This window comes from Sinocyclocheilus grahami, unplaced genomic scaffold (assembly GCF_001515645.1).
Source record: "Sinocyclocheilus grahami isolate Dianchi unplaced genomic scaffold, SAMN03320097.WGS_v1.1 scaffold444.1, whole genome shotgun sequence".
Lineage (NCBI taxonomy): Eukaryota > Metazoa > Chordata > Actinopteri > Cypriniformes > Cyprinidae > Sinocyclocheilus > Sinocyclocheilus grahami.
The window spans coordinates 916,960-935,163 of NW_015505623.1; the positions used below are offsets into that span (position 1 = coordinate 916,960).

At 34.7% G+C, this 18,204-nt stretch overlaps 1 protein-coding gene across 1 annotated transcript in view; it reads right to left on the reverse strand.

Moving 5' to 3' along the window:
* The window catches only part of LOC107552277 (kinesin-like protein KIF1A), a 63,681-nt gene extending 49,010 nt beyond the window's left edge, over positions 1–14,671 (reverse strand). Inside the window, exons 1-4 of the mRNA XM_016234139.1 lie at positions 14,574–14,671; positions 11,804–11,967; positions 496–569; positions 154–333 (exon numbers count right to left, since the gene is read on the reverse strand). Of these exons, the coding sequence (XP_016089625.1) occupies positions 154–333; positions 496–569; positions 11,804–11,909 (360 nt within the window). The 5' untranslated portion in view covers positions 11,910–11,967; positions 14,574–14,671. The remainder of the gene's footprint in view (positions 1–153; positions 334–495; positions 570–11,803; positions 11,968–14,573) is intronic.
* Between the last annotated feature and the right edge of the window lie 3,533 nt (positions 14,672–18,204).

Below are 18,204 nucleotides of genomic sequence, written 5' to 3' on the forward strand. Positions count from 1 at the left end.
ACATTGCCTCTGAATACATTATCACCTTCCTATTTATACAGCAATGCCAATGAGACAATATGTGCTTTAGATACACAAAAAGGCCACTTTTGCAGCTGACATTTAGAAATGCTTATTCTTCTTCATATTTGCTTATTCTTGCATCTTTTTTACCAGTGGAATGATCCCCTGCTGGTCCTTCTCTTGTTTGCCCATCATGGTATAAGATTTACCAGCCCCAGTCTGGCCGTATGCAAAAATACAGACGTTGTAGCCCTCAAATGCATGAAGTAACATTTCCTCTCCAATGTCTCTGTACACCTGCTGCTGGGAGGCATAGTTGATATCTTCTGGCTGTGGATAGATGAAGAGAAATATATGATCTTTGATCATTTGAAGGCATTACTTCTCTCATCTTTTAAATGCAACATGTTTAGTGTATTTCACTGCAAGTAATGCTGATTTTTCTAAGTTTCATTTCATTTTAATGTCTTTTTTGAAGTAGTTCTGACTTACTGAGGTGTGTGACCAGTAGGAGTAATCAAAATTGAAGCTTTTTGTTTCTTTGGGTGCTTTGGGGTTGATGATGGCTGAAAGACAAGAAAAAGAATGGCAGCGATTGAGTAAGGTTAATAAAATATGTTTGAGATCCTGAGTGGACATCTAATACTCAGCCACTAAGTGGCCACCACACAGTCAATAAGTGTTGAGTCACTGTAGTTTGTCTAAAAGGGGCCATGCGGATGTGCTCTAAAACCCAGCTGCTCTCACCAGCGGTAAATGAAAGTCATCACAGGGAGGCAGGAATCACACCAGACAGCAATTACATTAATTTGAATATGGTAATGGGTGTAAATGAAAATGACCTACTAAGCGGGCATCTTCACAGGAAGATTTGAGTCATCTGAACTTACATAGTCAAAGTAAATGCTATTTAGGGTGCATGAACTACTAATATAAAACAGACAGTTCTTTCTTAAACCATATATAATACAGTATAAAAGTTTGGGGGGGAAAATATTTTAATGTTTTTCATTTAAGTCTTTTAAGCACAAAAAACAGCAATATTGTGAAATTTTGTATTAGAGTTTAAAATAACTTTTCTATTTTAATATATTTTAACATGTAATTCATGTAATTGATGGCAAAGTTGAATTTTCAGCAGCCATACCTGCAGTCTTTAGTGTCACATGATTCTTTAAAAAATATTCTAATATGCTGATTTGATGCTCAAGAAACATTTCTTCTTATTATCAATGTTTAAAAGTGCTGCTTTTTTTTTTTGGAAACTGTCATTTGAACTGTAATTAGAAACTGTGTTTTCTGGGTTCAGAAGTTCAGAAGAACAGCATTTATTTGAAATAGAAAATATTTGTAACATTACAAATGCTCAGACAGTTCTTTCTTAAACCATATATAATACAGTATAAAAGTTTGGGGGGGAAAATATTTTAATGTTTTTCATTTAAGTCTTTTAAGCACAAAAAACAGCAATATTGTGAAATTTTGTATTAGAGTTTAAAATAACTTTTCTATTTTAATATATTTTAACATGTAATTCATGTAATTGATGGCAAAGTTGAATTTTCAGCAGCCATACCTGCAGTCTTTAGTGTCACATGATTCTTTAAAAAATATTCTAATATGCTGATTTGATGCTCAAGAAACATTTCTTCTTATTATCAATGTTTAAAAGTGCTGCTTTTTTTTGGAAACTGTCATTTGAACTGTAATTAGAAACTGTGTTTTCTGGGTTCAGAAGTTCAGAAGAACAGCATTTATTTGAAATAGAAAATATTTGTAACATTACAAATGCCTTTACTGTCACCTTTGATCAATGTAATGTGTCCTTTCATAAAATATATATATATAAGTATAAAAAATGACATGTATACTGTATACAGTAATCTGTAATTCAAACCTAAATTAAACCTGAACATTTTTGTTTTGAACAATTGAAATCATGCTAAAATGTTATTATGTAAAATTAATAAGATGTATTAAAAATTCTGAACTATTTCTAGCTCACTAATAAAACAAGCAAATTAATCACATTGATTAAGTGATCTTTGCACAAAATGTTACACGTTCTTGCTTCCACAGATGCACAAGATGCTCTGTGGAACATCCCAAATCATGCTAAATATCTCTCTGGACATTAATTCATAATACAGTAGAAGTGAATAAAATAAAGTTGGAGATGGGGACACATACTGGAAGTATTGTCACAGGAACGAGGTGAGCAGCCCTGTAAATACTGTGTTGTGATTGACAGGATCAAATGAACTCGCTCCTCCTGAACTTTCCTTTAAAAGCCAATTTTACCAACAGAGAGGTTTCTTTGCACCATACTCCACAAAAAGCATAAACATACAGTATGCAATTAATTAACACAGATAAAATAATACTCTGCACTTGAGAAAACTAGAACTATTCCACTAAAAATCTGCATAAAATGAATGCACAGCCATTGTGTAAGAAAAATGCATTGTGAAAAACTCATCAACTCTGCATCATGGAGGAAACAATTTAAATGGACTTGGGTCGTGTGAAAACATGAAGGACAATTGTACAATTTTCATCTACTTACAGAGCAATAAGCAGTCACTGAAATCATGTACCTGCATTTAAACTGTCTTTATAGTCACTTCCTGATCCTTATTAGTAGCTCAGAACATCATTAACGGAACGTCTTCCGTCAGTCTTACTCACAGCCAGCCCACACGAAACCACAGACACTGCAGTCAGGAGTCTGACAGGCAGCATGAGCTCTGACAGAACATACTGGTGGGATGTGCAAGACCCAAAGCCAAAACCGCATAAAAATAGCCCTTTAAGTAAACTGTTTTAAATATTCTTAATCAACCATGAAGCAAAAAGCCACAATAGCCATGAAAAGGACATTTGAAGTACACATATTTTCAGTACATGGTTGAGCAACCATTACTGGACTGAGAAATTTAATTTAGTCAACCAGTGATGAGGAAAGCTTTTCTGAACACACACACACACACACACACACAGGGCATTTTCACATACATTACTAACACAAACAGACAACAAAAAGCAATAAGATAAATGTGATGAATTAATTTTCCTCCAACCCACACAGCATGTTCTGATCTCAAAAAGGTGATTCAAGAATGACCTTCAGAGAGTCAATAGGTCGTAAAGGATTTTCTGCACTAAGCAAACACTTATCTTGGTTCTGCAGGGAAACTTTTTTTACATAGCTCATTGATCTATGTTTTTCATTTAATACACAATGCAATGTGCATGAAACTTTTTTTTACATAGTTCTTTGATCTATGTTTTTCATTTAATACACAATGCAATATGATCTAAATGGGGAATTGTCTAAAGTGATCACAATAAGCTCAAAATCCTACACTATTTAAAAAAACACTGTAATATGTATATATACATATATGTTTTTCTTTGTGTGTGACATTGCTGCTGCATAAACGGCTCATTTAGCCTTATTAACAATTCCATAATTGAGCTCTTTGGCTGTTAAATGATTGGTTAACCCAAAAAATGACAATTGTCTTTTACTCACCCTCATGTTGTTACAAATTAAAACATTTACTCAGATAAAACACTTCAACTCACTGACCTAACGATCCATTTGCAACTGTTAACAACTTACTGAAGAGGAAGATTATCTGTGAATGATTTCGATTTCAGTTGCAAATTGAGAAAAGTTATGTGCACTGTTATGATACTTTGCCGCTACTCACTGTGTGAAAAATGTGACCATACCTGTACTGGAAAATTTCTGCTTTTGTTGTTGACAGAAGAAAGTAAGTCATATGGGTTTGGAACGGGAGTAAATGGTGACAGAAAAACAAATGAATTGATTTAAAACAAATTTCATGTAAACAAATGGATTTATTGTCTCCAAAAGGCAAGCTTGCAGGATACTATTTTGTTTTTTAATAATGCAGGACTATTTCAATTCTAAATGCTGTGAAATATGTGATTTGATCACTTAAAATAATTAAATCAGTATTTAATTTTAATACTGACTCTTAGTGCCAGTAGCCCAGCTATCTCAAAAGAAAAGGTTTCTGAACTTCATAAATGCAGCACCACAGTTTCAGATACAACATAAAACATATTTATGACTCTTTCTCTTCCTCTCTTTCACACACACACACACACACACACACACACACACACACAGAGCTGCCAAGTAACAGAAGGACATCATGTCATTGCATAATCCCTCATGTAAATCCCTGTTCTACTTTTCATCTATATCATTCAAGCAAAGCTAATGCCATGGGGAAAAAAATCTATTCATCTGTTAACTAAAGCATGCATAGTACAACTGACCTCCAAAAATTATAAAATCTACTAATGTCCTCTAAAAACAGCTTCAAATATTATTAACCAATTATTTGGTTTTCTCATTCAACTCTCATATACTGTAGCTCCAGTTGGAACCATCAAAGCACACTTTGAGCATGTGAATTTGAACGTCACATACATTAAGCAACATCCTGCGGCCATGTTATACAACACAGGTAGCACAATTCTAAATGGCCAACCATACTTAAGGAGTTGGAGTGAAATCTTTTACCCAGTCTATACATCTGTGTTTAACTGTCACTAGGGAAGTTCAGTACTGGCTGTACATCAGAGTATGTGAGTTATAATAATAGCACCTCATAACCCAGGGGACATCATGCGTCATCGGTATAGAAGCACTGCCATGATATATCTACTCTTGGTGCAAGTTGCAAAATTGTATTTGTGTGTGTGTGTGCCAAATAGTCAGCCAGCTGATGGAGGAGGAATGCTTTAAAAAGGGAACAAGATGTTTCTCTGCACCTGTTACATTTAAAAACAAATTACTGAAATTAATAATTAATTTTAAAATAGATGTCAAATTAAAATAAGTTTGCTAACTTATTAGAAGTACATTTCTATATTTAATATTTACTATAGAAAAGAAACTGACAAATGCATTGTGTACTTTAATACATTTTGATAGGTTTAATAGGTTTGGATTCCTATTATATACTGTATATATATATATATATATATATATATATATATATATATATATATATATATATATATATATATATATATATATACACATATGACTGGGGAGAGAGGTGTTGTAATAATGTAAAATATGTAAAAAATAATGTGTTTTTCGAACAACCTAGTATGAGAGCCTGTACTAGTACACCCCCAAAACAACATCAAGACTGTGTAAAAGAGCATAATAGGACCCCTTTAACACATATGAACGCATACTTTATAAAATGATCATGCTGCTATTTTCATTTGAAATTTGTATATTTAATATAAAACATATTACAGTGCTTGTGGCATTCCATACAGTCATTCACAGAACTGATTAAAGAAATGAAAAGTCAATTCACTAATTTTAACTAAATATCAGAGTGACTGACAGAGATACAGTAGAAACATTATGTGTGGTTTTGTATTAAATATTGTTTTGTATTAAATAATGACCCAGATCGTGAAATACATTTATTTGCCTTAGAGTAAGGGAAGCACAACTCGGCAAATGAGAGCAAGTATATTTATTTTTTATATTTTTTATGTTTTTTAATGTTCTTTAATGTTATCCATCGTTTTTTTTTGTGGCTCTTTTTTTAAAGTATCGGTTCAGGCACCGGTACCATTTTAAAAGTATCGATTTGGCACCGGTATCGTAAAAAAAAAACAGTCGATACCCAACCCTAGAGGTCAGTCATCAATAATAGTCCTATGCTGTGAATACCAAACCTCTTTTCTCTCCTCTCATAATCTCTCCTTTCTTCTGCTCTCAATAATGACTCTTCTCAGCAAGGGTGGTTACATCAGTGTCCTGACTGAAGCGGTAAATGCACAAACCTAATAAGGAGGAGGATTTGTAATCACTTTTAATGCTCAGAGGAGGACGTGGCGACTGCTGATGTTTGTGTATGCAGTGAGATGGAGATTTTGGGTTTTAGGTTTCATTGAGTATGAATATGTGTAACAGTCTATAACCAGTGTGTACATCTATTAAAGGTCAACGAAAGGTCACGTTGAAAGGTGACCTTATAATAAAAAAAGAATTCAGTTTTAGCTAGTTGACTATCACTTTTATTACAGAGAGTTGAATACATGCAATTTTCCATTATAGCCACTATTCACCATTTTTCCATTACAGCCAGATGATTATGCATCAGATCAGACTTAATATGATAAGACTAATCTTAATGAAAACTGCCAAGGAAGCTGAAGACTACTTCATCAAGATGCACTAAAATACCTTTATGAGAGGTATGGTCCGGTGGTATCTACCACACTGTTGTTTAAGACGACTTCAAAATTTAAATTTTGATCAATTACTGTGACATGCTCATGGTTGTTTTGTGAAATAATTCTCTTGCTGTAAGAAAACAAAAGTTCATTCCTTGATTGATTAGTGTGAAATGCGATAAATCTCTGCATCTTAGCCTCTGATGAAGATCTGTCATAAATATTGCATCAAGGTCATGTCAACAGGACACCAATGTCTTGCCTGAAATGTGTACAACACATTCTGAAATAAAATATCATTGATGTCAAACAGTAGGGATGTAACGATTCACTCAACTCACGATGCGATAGGATTCACTATACTGATTTCAAGATACGATTTTCTCACGATTGTTTAAAACAAAATTAGATTGAAGACAAATTATAAATGAAAAGTCGTCCTTTTATTTTTGCTATAGGACAAAATGCTGCACATTTCTTTGTGAAATTGAAATATGTCAAATAACAAAACTAAATTGAAATTTTAAAACAAACCCCAAATCTAATCAAATAAATGAGACAAACAATCTCTTCATATATACAAACTAAGGCTTTGCCTGTGCTCTTTCCATTCAAAATTAGAGGCAGCCACTGCCCTTTAATCACGATCCAAACCAAAATGCTGAATACATGCAGCACGAGCAGTTTTTAATCTAAAATAGATTGTATACTTTGAAATTTTAAACAAAAACAGAATGGTCTGACTTCAAAAACAGAAGACGGGCTGAATGAGACGCAGATTCACTCTCTGACAGCAGGTGGCGCTTATGGAACAGCAGCGATGCAGAGTTTCCTTGGTTACCACCTTAAACAAAGCACAGCACTGAGCTTTTAAACACTTTAAATATGTATTATATAGAGTTAAGATGAAAAGAAAATACCATTGAAACTTTTCTAAAGACTGTCAGTTCCCGTCAGAGATACATTCATATAAACTCCCATCCCCAAATGTATCGCGATTCGTTTAATATCTCAACCGATTTGATTCGTCACATATTTATATCGATGTTTAACCAGCTCGTGGAGCATCGTTACATCCCTACCACACAGTGTACCATGCCTTTTACCCAAGATCTCACTGGGATTATATCGCAAGTAACATCCACAAAGGACCACAAAAATAGCACAGCTTTAGCTTAATCAAAGTTCTGGATTCTGTTAAAGACTGAAGACTCCATGCACACCAGTCTCAATCAGCAAAGAAAAGGGAATTCTGGGAGTGATGTAATCAGGGGAGGATCATTTAGTGCTTTGATCAACATGGCAATCGATTATCTTAAACTCTTAGCTAAAGTATCTCCATTTCCATAATTATACAGTTTTTTATCAAATGGATAATTTGGTATCTCTTCTAAATGGACATATTCCACATGTTTAACCACAGTATCACTGAGTACATCACACAGAATTCACGGCAGCACTGAAACCAATGAAACCCCATGTCAGTGAAGACTTTTTGCTGTTCAAAGCCATTAGACGGAATTTTACATTCGTTTTCTCACAGGGACCAGAGTTAAAATCTTCTGTGACTTGGTAATGAGACAATTTCCTACGAAAAGGAAACTCTTTTACAAGAACTTGAGTGAGCGGCCCAATGGTGCCTCAGTGATAGCAGGGTGGCTTAAACCAGTCAGAGCTGTCAATCACTTAGCTTTCCACCATTCTACAGCTTTGTGAGAACTCGGCTATTGACCCATCTCAAGCTGGCAGCAGTGACAATGCAGCCAGCATGGAGCACAAAAGACACTCTCTGGGCTAAGACTCCCACTAACAACCAGTTATTTACACCCTCAGATTAAGACTGGGACTGGCCTCTCTCCAAATTACTGACTAGAAAGGCTCTTTCATGACATCATCGGCCCTCTTGCCGAACACCAAGTCTACTTTTCAAAGTAGCAAAGGACAGCAATCTACAAAACAATTCCGAAAGATGTGTTTGCATGTGTGTTTATGCATATTAGCACATTTTTAGCCTCTGCAATTCTAGTAAAGTGCCCTACAGAACGCATTCACAAAGACATAACTCCACATAAACAACAAACAAACATCAAAAGAAGGTCAAACATGTTAAGTAATTGAATGTTTCTCACATTAGATTTGGAATAGATCTCTTACGCCACTTCACTGGGGCTTTATACAGATCGGTTGAAGCATCCTGGTGATTGTGTTGAGAGCTTTGAAAAGATGTCTTTGAATGGACTCTGAACAGACACAGGCAAACCACACAGGCAGTCTGTGCAGGTAATCTCGCATTTCAAATGTTGTGTCAGAAGCGGTGTGCCTCACGCGGGCAGGGCTTATATTCTCCGAGAACGGACACTGCACTAGTGATACAAAAAACACAGGTCTGTTAAGAGCAATACATTTAATATAGACAAATTATTATTAGGCTGGGCTACTGTACGTTTTTTTTATGACTGCCGTATTCGCAAGTATTTTCCAAGCAAATTAAGTGCACGTTTTTATCATGTGTAAAATTACTGATTAATATTACTGGCGGATAAAAGCAGCTCGTTTTTTTTACACCAACAATATACTATAGGCGTACTACTTACAGAACTCAGGTGATTTTTCAAACTTGATGTGCTGTTGTGGTAGGCCAGTTTCAAATCGCATATTTGGCACACTGCCTTTGTATTGTCCTCATTCAATTTAAAGTGCTCCAGATTAACTGAATCATGACGTTCATGATGTCCACTCATGGGCGATTCATATTCAAGCGCGAATGAGAACCGTTTCGCAGGGGATGCCAGGTGTTCGAGAGAAAAAGAAGAATATTCGAATCTCAAAATTGAAAATCGAATGTCAACCCACCGAACGAATATTCGAATAATCGAATATTCTGGTTCAGCCCTAGTAACGCTATATTTTAAAGTGTCCTTGTTACACTTGTTACATGTACTGTACTTACTATGGTAATAACAGTAAATGTAACATAATTACATAAAAACTAACCCTAAACCAAACCCTATAGTAAGCACAAGTAAATTAAGGTTACACTTTATTTTAAGGTGTCCTTGTTACAGTGTAATTATACATATAAGTACTGAGTAATATTAATTAACGACATGTACTTACTATGTGGTTAGGGTAAGGATTTGGTTTGGTTTAGGGTTACTTGCATGTAATTATGCATAATTAATTGTTATTATAATAGTAAGTACATGTAACATGTAACAAGGACACCTTTAAATAAAATGTTACCTAAATTAATATTATTCAGTAATTAATTGTACAATCACACTGTATCATGGACATTCTCTCTTTCTCTCTCTTTCTCTCTCTATATGTGTGTGTGTGTGTGTGTCTATGTTATAATAACGTAACTGGCAAATAAATGTACAGTTAAAATTTTTGTTACAATATAATATTGTATAGATTTTTTCCCATTAACACTTGAGTTAATGGCAGATGTGATTTTAAAATATTGTAAGAGCAGTGATGTTCATCTCTAACTATTAAAGATCTGACAGAAGGCTGACATGCACAATCCATTTACAATGACAGTGAATATGTTATTGCTTTTGATGGCTCATTTTGCTATTATTTAAGGTTCACAGTCTTGACCCATTAAAACAAAAGAACTGAGTGTATTAGGCTTTCACTGTTATCACTCTACAAACAATGTCATATTTACATTATGCATCACTAGCTCAGTGCCCAGTGAAATATCTTCAGCAACATGGCTTACAGATTTGCCAGGCCCAATGCATCTCCTTCGTAAAACCCTTGACCTAAGCTGTACAACAATACTGTGGTGTAATATTACATGTGCTATCATCAGGACCCTTTTGTATGTGCACTTTGTTTTTACAAATAGACAAAGGTATAACAAATGATGTATGGCTTTTTACTGCAGTTTCTCTTGACCCATTCTAGTTTTTGACTCAATATTTGATGTAAACATCAACCCTCTATCAAAAACTACCTCATATACAAAGACGATGGTGGACACATTGTTTTTTTGAAGCAACACAAGGAGGAAGGGAGGAAGCTAAATTAGGCCAAACTCTAAATATTTCACAAGCTCTCATCCATTATTGACCAATGGTTTCGCCCAGCCAGGCAGATTAGAAATCAAATCTCTCTCCAGTCAACCATCAGTTCCCTCAATTCTTCGAGCACATTCACATGCTAAGAACCAAGAAATCGTCTGCTGCATGATGACATTATTGAAAAATTGCATAATGTAAAAATGGCATTTACAAAGGAGTACTACAATATCCAAATTCCAATTTAAAATAATATTCTTAATATGTTTAACCCATCTGTGACATTCTAGAGCACACTATAGGATAAAAAGGAAAAATAATAATAAAGTGGCGACCAGGACTAGTTTAATCACTTTTGTATTCTTACCATTTTAATACAGTTAATTTTTTTCAAGTCAACAGGCACATACATTTAAGTCTTGGCTGCAAAAACAATTACTGTCCATGAAAAAGGAATGGTTCATTAAACACTCACTGACCTTTTGCCAAAATCCTGTAGAACATGTTTTCAAGCTAAATAGGGTATGTCAACCCTATAATATAATATAATATAATATAATATAATATATTATAATATAATATAATATAATATAATATAAAAATCTAATACAGTTATTTTAAACTGTAATACTACTCAAAATCAAAACTTGTGTAAATTATATAAAACTGCAACATGTAAAACACATATGACACCTTGCCCCAAGCTGACAATTATGATAAATACTCTTGTCCTAAGAGCATAGTTGTACCTTTCAGTTAAATAATCTGCTTTCATTATATAGTTGACCCTTGGCTCTATGTAGTTTTATTGTTCTCAATTGTTTACCCAACAACAAAATATGGTCCCCTCTTGTGACCATTTAGGATATAACTTAATGTTTTTAATTGGAGACCATGCAAGCATACACACACACAGACACACACACACACACACACACACACACACATCTTCTACCTCATCTAACCATTTAAGATGTCTTGATTTTATGATCCTTTACAACACAACATCCTTTACAAAGAAAATGATGTCTCCTCATTAGTTCCTTTGAAAATGACCACACACCCTACCAGCTAAACAAGTGGTTGCATGACAACTGTCAAAAACAGCAAACCAAAATCACTAGTAATTACAGCAGTAGTGCTTGTTGACATTGCTGCTTGTCAGTTGTCATACAGTAAGTTCATTGCAACATCCCTCTATTTTTTTCTCTGTTTTAATAACTCTCAATTTCTGTAGCCACATTAGATTAATGGCCGACTATGAAATTAATGTCGGATTAGATTTGGTGAGTTTATTCGCCCCCAGTTCACTGATCAGTTAACTATTGTCCCATACCATCTCAAAATGGCTGCCCTTATAAAATCCATGCAATGAGGTCAAACACACAGACAGGGCCCATAAACACACAACACGCGCACAACACATTAAGACACACAATAAAAGTCATGCTTTCTAAACTTGAGTGTTTTGAGTATTCTTAGTGATTTAACTGCTGGATGTCAGGTGCAGTTGGGTTACTTACTGGTTGTGTTTCCTGACATCTGGATGATGCACTTGGACTCTTTACTGGTCTCACGAGAGTTAAAGGGACGGACTCTCACCGCCACCTTCACCGAGGCCCCTGCCATGGTGCCTCTGCGTGTGTGCTGAAAGCACTCCTTTAAAAGTCCAGGTCACTGCTCACACCTGCAAAGCGAGAAATGAAACATGACGCCACCGATTACAATAAACAGAAAACTGGAATATCTATATCTTTATCTATTATATTATATTAAATATAATATTTAATAAAAGAAACATTTTTGGTTTACTATTATTATTATTTTTATATTTATAATGTATTATAGTTATATTGTTATTAAATATATACATTATAATAATTACACATGAAAAAACTGCTTACTAATTGACATACATATTGATCAATGCACTAAAAAAGGAATGTACACTGAATTTACAGTAAAATCTATTATCCTTCATCTATGTGCAGCACTTCTGAAAAAAGAGAGGATATTACTTTAGTAGCTCCATTACTATATATGAGCAGAGAAATATTGATTTAGACCATTCTCAATTGGAAATTAAATTACACCTACTTTCGGGAAGGCTGTATATCTTAGCTGCCTATCACCATAGCAACTATGAGTATAATTTCTGTTGTATCTATAAAGAAATGGCATGAAGCGATGACAGGCATGACAAGCAAACATGATTTCAGTGGTGACTTATGACGAGGTTAAACAATAAATAGAATAATTTTCAATATGTCAATGTTCAGATCAAAGAGGAAGACTGTGTCTTTATGACTTCACCGTAAAAGGATCATGCATGGTTAGCTACGGCTCTAGAGAGATACTCAGCCCAGCAGCAACAAAAGAATTGCACAACTGGCTAAATGTCAGTACGCTTCCTAGGATTACAATAACAGATAACAGAGCTGGCTGCCACAAACTCTGAGTCTAGCTCAGTCTCCTAGTCAGACCAAAATGGAGGTACAATTTATGTGTCAGGGAAGATTTATGACCTATAAGTCTCAATCTCATTTTCAACAAGTTCTACTTCTGTTTATAAACAGTTTGCTTCAGTAACTAAGAGATCTGAATAAATGTGAAAGAGCACATATAGTGATCTCATGTGATCTGCATTCTGCGTTTTTTCAATTAGACTAATATCACGCTGAGTCACATTCTGGTGTGGCGGAGTGGGTTCAGTCTCTCTCATTACTCTCTAGTCTACTTAGACCAGGGGTGCCCAAACTCAGTCCTGGAGGGCCGGTGTCCTGCAGAGTTTAGCTCCAGCTTGCCTCAACACACCTGCCTGGAAGTTTCTAGTATGCCTATAAGAGCTTGATTAGCTGGTTTAGGTGTGTTTGATTAGGGTTGGAGCTAAACTCTGCAGGACACCGGCCCTCCAGGACCGAGTTTGGGCACCCCTGACTTAGACTATTTGACATGAACCTCAAAGGCAGCATGTCCGTTTACAAAGAAGTCAGAAAGCTGCAGTTTTTAGTATTATTTAGGTGATGAAGTGAAAACTATTCAATTGTTTTGGATTGTGGATTTTGGATTACATGTTGATTAATCATCCTATTCACGTTAAATTCATTGGTTGTATTCAAGTTGAAGTCTTTCTTAATTGTTACACCAATGACAGTATTTAAGGGGTCAGATCAAGTAGAAACAGTGCCTTAAAAGGAAAGTTCACTCAAAAATAAGGAGATACAAAAACACAGAAAGAGATATTTTGAGGAATGTTGGTAACCAAACAGTGGCAGGTAGCCATTGATTTCCATTGCATTTTTCCCTACTGTATGCAAGTCAATGGCTACCAGCAACTGTTAAGTTACTAGCATTCTTCAAAATATCTTCTTTTATGTTCCACACAGGAAAGAAATTCATACAGGTTTGGAACAACATGAGGGTGAGTAAATGATTTTCATTTTTGCGTGAGCTGATCAAAATTGTCATTTTTAGGTCAATTGTCCCTTTAAGGCTCTGTTTTTAATTGATCTGACCCTTGAAAATTACTGTCATTTGTGTAAAAAGTAAGTCAGACTTGTTAAATAATATTTTTGACTTGAATATAACCAGTTAGTTTAAATATGATCACATAAAGTAGGTTTGGAACAACTTGAAGGTGAGTAAATGATGACAGAATTTTTATTTTTGGGTGAACTATACCTTTAAGGTAATATTTTGCAATGTAGATCATAAATTCATAATGGAAGAAAAATCAAGTTTTTTTTGTCATTGGTCATTGCGCTCTTAAGTGTCAACAGATCTACATAAATCATTCATTTGCGTGACATAATATGTAGAAGATAGTGCTATTATTGCACAGTGGGAATCATACGCAATTTCATATGTGTGTGTTCCCAACTCGCAACCATATCAATGAAAAAAAAAATTGTCCTGTAAAAAAAAAAAGTATAAATAATAATTCTTTCTCTGTTCTCCGGTAAATTCTCAAATCGTGATTCATTAGTGCAATCTTGAAGACATTACTGTGTGGCTGCCAGCCTGAGACAATGAATGACAGTGCATTTACTCCACCCGCACTTAGAAATATGTACACAAGGACAGAGGGTCATTTATGATGAACAACATCTGTTCCAATACTCAAATCAAAAACCCTTCTCTGTCGTAATAATAATGTCTAGATTTGTTGACAGGCTCTAAATGACCGCACCCACCGGCAGTCCCACCCTGGTGACCCAACACCAAATAAACAGAGAGAGCCTCATTAATACTGCATTGTCCTCTAGAACACGCTAACAATGAAAAAACTCTTACCTTTACAATGGTGATCCTCTGATGCTCTCAGCTATTGACTCTACAGTTCAGCTCCCACTACTGCCTCTTGTGCTGGCTTCCCAAATTCTCTTTTTGAGCTCTTCCTCTGATATGTCGAAAACAATCTTCTTTTCCCCGTTTAACAGAGGATCCTTTATTTGTTCCAGCGAGGTGTAGCTGGATGCCCGGTGAGGCCTGCTTGTAAGGAGGAAGGCTTCTTGGAGGAGAGATCTTTGAGTGCCCTGTAATGTAGAAGCCAAAATGGCTCTGCCGGCTGCCTAGAGCAGTGATGCTGAGACTGACTGAACCAGTGACATCATGACTGAGGAAGGCAATAGCATCAATGCAGTAGAGAGGAAGAGAGGGAGAGGGGGAGGAGAGGGGGATGGGGATTAGATTCCCTGCGGAGTACGATACACACACACACACACACACACACTCACGCACAAACATGGAAATACATAACATAAGATTCAGTGGCTAATGCTGGACTGCATGTGTGTGGTATGTCAAAAGAAACCAAGTAAAATGTAATATGATTTTTAATACAAAATAATATTTATAAAAATAATGTCTAGATTTGTTGACAGGCTCTAAATGACCGCACCCACCGGCAGTCCCACCCTGGTGACCCAACACCAAATAAACAGAGAGAGCCTCATTAATACTGCATTGTCCTCTAGAACACGCTAACAATGAAAAAACTCTTACCTTTACAATGGTGATCCTCTGATGCTCTCAGCTATTGACTCTACAGTTCAGCTCCCACTACTGCCTCTTGTGCTGGCTTCCCAAATTCTCTTTTTTGAGCTCTTCCTCTGATATGTCGAAAACAATCTTCTTTTCCCCGTTTAACAGAGGATCCTTTATTTGTTCCAGCGAGGTGTAGCGAGGTGTAGCAAGGTGTAGCTGGATGCCCGGTGAGGCCTGCTTGTAAGGAGGAAGGCTTCTTGGAGGAGAGATCTTTGAGTGCCCTGTAATGTAGAAGCCAAAATGGCTCTGCCGGCTGCCTAGAGCAGTGATGCTGAGACTGACTGAACCAGTGACATCATGACTGAGGAAGGCAATAGCATCAATGCAGTAGAGAGGAAGAGAGGGAGAGGGGGAGGAGAGGGGGATGGGGATTAGATTCCCTGCGGAGTACGATACACACACACACACACACACATACTCACGCACAAACATGGCTCTACATAACATAAGATTCAGTGGCTAATGCTGGACTGCATGTGTGTGGTATGTCAAAAGAAACCAAGTAAAATGTAATATGATTTTTAATACATAATAATATTTATAAAAATTCACCTCTAATCATTTTAATTCAGCATCTGTTTGCATTTTCCAGGAAATTAATAAGACACTAAAAGAAAATGACACACACACACACAAAACAAATCATTACGAAAATAAGTAATCCCATTAATGTATCTTTATGAAATATGCATTACAGAATAAAATTAGTCCATGTTGGGTTTCCTTTAATGGCTATACAGAGTATACTGAAGGTTAAAATTTTGTCTCAAATTCTTCTTCTTATTATTATTATTATTATTTCCACTTCTAAGTTTTAACACTCCATCAATGCTTACGCTAAAGTAAAATTAGATTTTTTTATTTACATTGTTCCTTTCCTAAGGTTAAAATTTTGTCTTAAATTCTTGATGATAAAAAAAATCGTAATTTTTATGCAAGTTTAGGGGTAATTGAAATACAATTTTATTATTATTATTAAGGAGGAAGGATTATTATTATTATTATTACAACTTCTAAGCTTTAATGTTCCATCAATACTTACGCAACAATGAATGAATTAATAAAAACAAACAAACAAATAATAAATAAATAAATAAACATTCAAGTCAAAAATGTTTTACTATAAATATATATTTTTAGAAACTATGGTTCTACAGTGTTGCTTATAACTTACAATATTTAACCATTTAACTTTTTTTTTTTACTTAACTTTTTTTTTTCTAAAAATAAATTGAAATAAATTGCAAAGATCTGTAAATAATATTTGACCTCATTTTGGCCTTTCTTTTGAGCCATCTGCCAAAAAATAAATAAAAAAATCAGCTTTCCAGTGGGATTATTCTCAGCTCACAAACTATTAGAGCAAATTGAACTGTGCTCTTCCCACAAATCCAGTAAACCCATGTAACACATTCATAAAGGAAGCTTTTCCCACTGACATTAATCCACCTCTATTCTTCTGACTCAGCCTCTGTTTGCATTTTCTAAAATCAGGAACTGAATTAGACTAAAAGGAAATGACACAGTAAAGAAATATATCCCATTATGGAATCAGTATTAAGTTTGCCATTAGTGTATCTTTATAACATTTTTATTACTGAATAAAACGAGATTATATTGGGTTTCTAATAATCTGATAAGTATTTTAAGAGTACAAATCAATAATTAAAGTAATATTAACAAATATTAGAGAGTGAAATTGTTATATTTATGCAAAAAAAAAAGACAAAGTAATTTTGAAAGAGTTAAGGATAACCCAGCAGCCATGAATATATTTTAAAGAAGACAACATAAGTTATTATGCATGGGATTCAAAGTCAAAAGCTTTTTATTTAGTGTCTCTAGCCTCTCCATTCCATCTATCTATCTATCTATCTATCTATCTATCTATCTATCTATCTATCTATCTATCTATCTGTCTATCTATCTATCTATCTATCTATCTGTAGAGAGTTATTAGACAAAATGTTATATATATATATATATATATATATATATGTATATATATATATAGTACATGAATTTTATTGGTTTCAACATTAAAGGTGGAAAAAAATCTGACATTATTTTTTTGATCTTTTATACCCACTGTGCGTATACACTCACAATCAAATGCAAATATAAAATATATATATATTTTTTATTTATGTAATAAATTCATTTATTTAAACAAGTGTATTAATACACAAATCTGGGTCATAATATGTATAATTTATTATTAATTAATATACTTTTTCTAGAATTAAGAATTATTTTATGATCATTAAAATTGTTTTGCATTTTGACATTATTTGACAATCAAACACTGACACCCCCATTGTCAGTACTGTCATGTCAAAATATATTTTCATTACCATAATGAATATATGTAAACCCAGAAAACAACAAACTAAAAAAACTAATTGCCAAGTAATTAATAATAAATTATCAATGTATTTGCTGTATTGACTGTAATTTTTTCTGATTGTAATTTTTTTTTCTGATTGCGGCTGAGTGCTAAGGCTGTTTTTTTTTCATATACTTATTTGATGCAACCATTTCTCTTTTCTTCTTTTGATTTTGAACTGAAATGGGACGTTTCTTTGATTTACTATGGGATATGGCCAGGCAGGAAGGCACAGTAAGCGCAGAGCAGCCACAGCATTCAGTTAGACACAATGCCAGTCTGAGCAGTCTCTTGTGGCTGCTTTTCTCTCCTTCTGTTTCTTTCTCCTTCCAAACCCTACTCCTCTGTCTCAGCTCAGCAGAGCAATGCTTTGAATAATTTATCCAGCTAAAGGAGTGCTGGTGTGTGCCTGATGCCTGATACCGTCTTAAAGGGACAAGCTTTTAACTAGAATTAATACTGCTAATGAAAGCATAATGATACAGGATAATG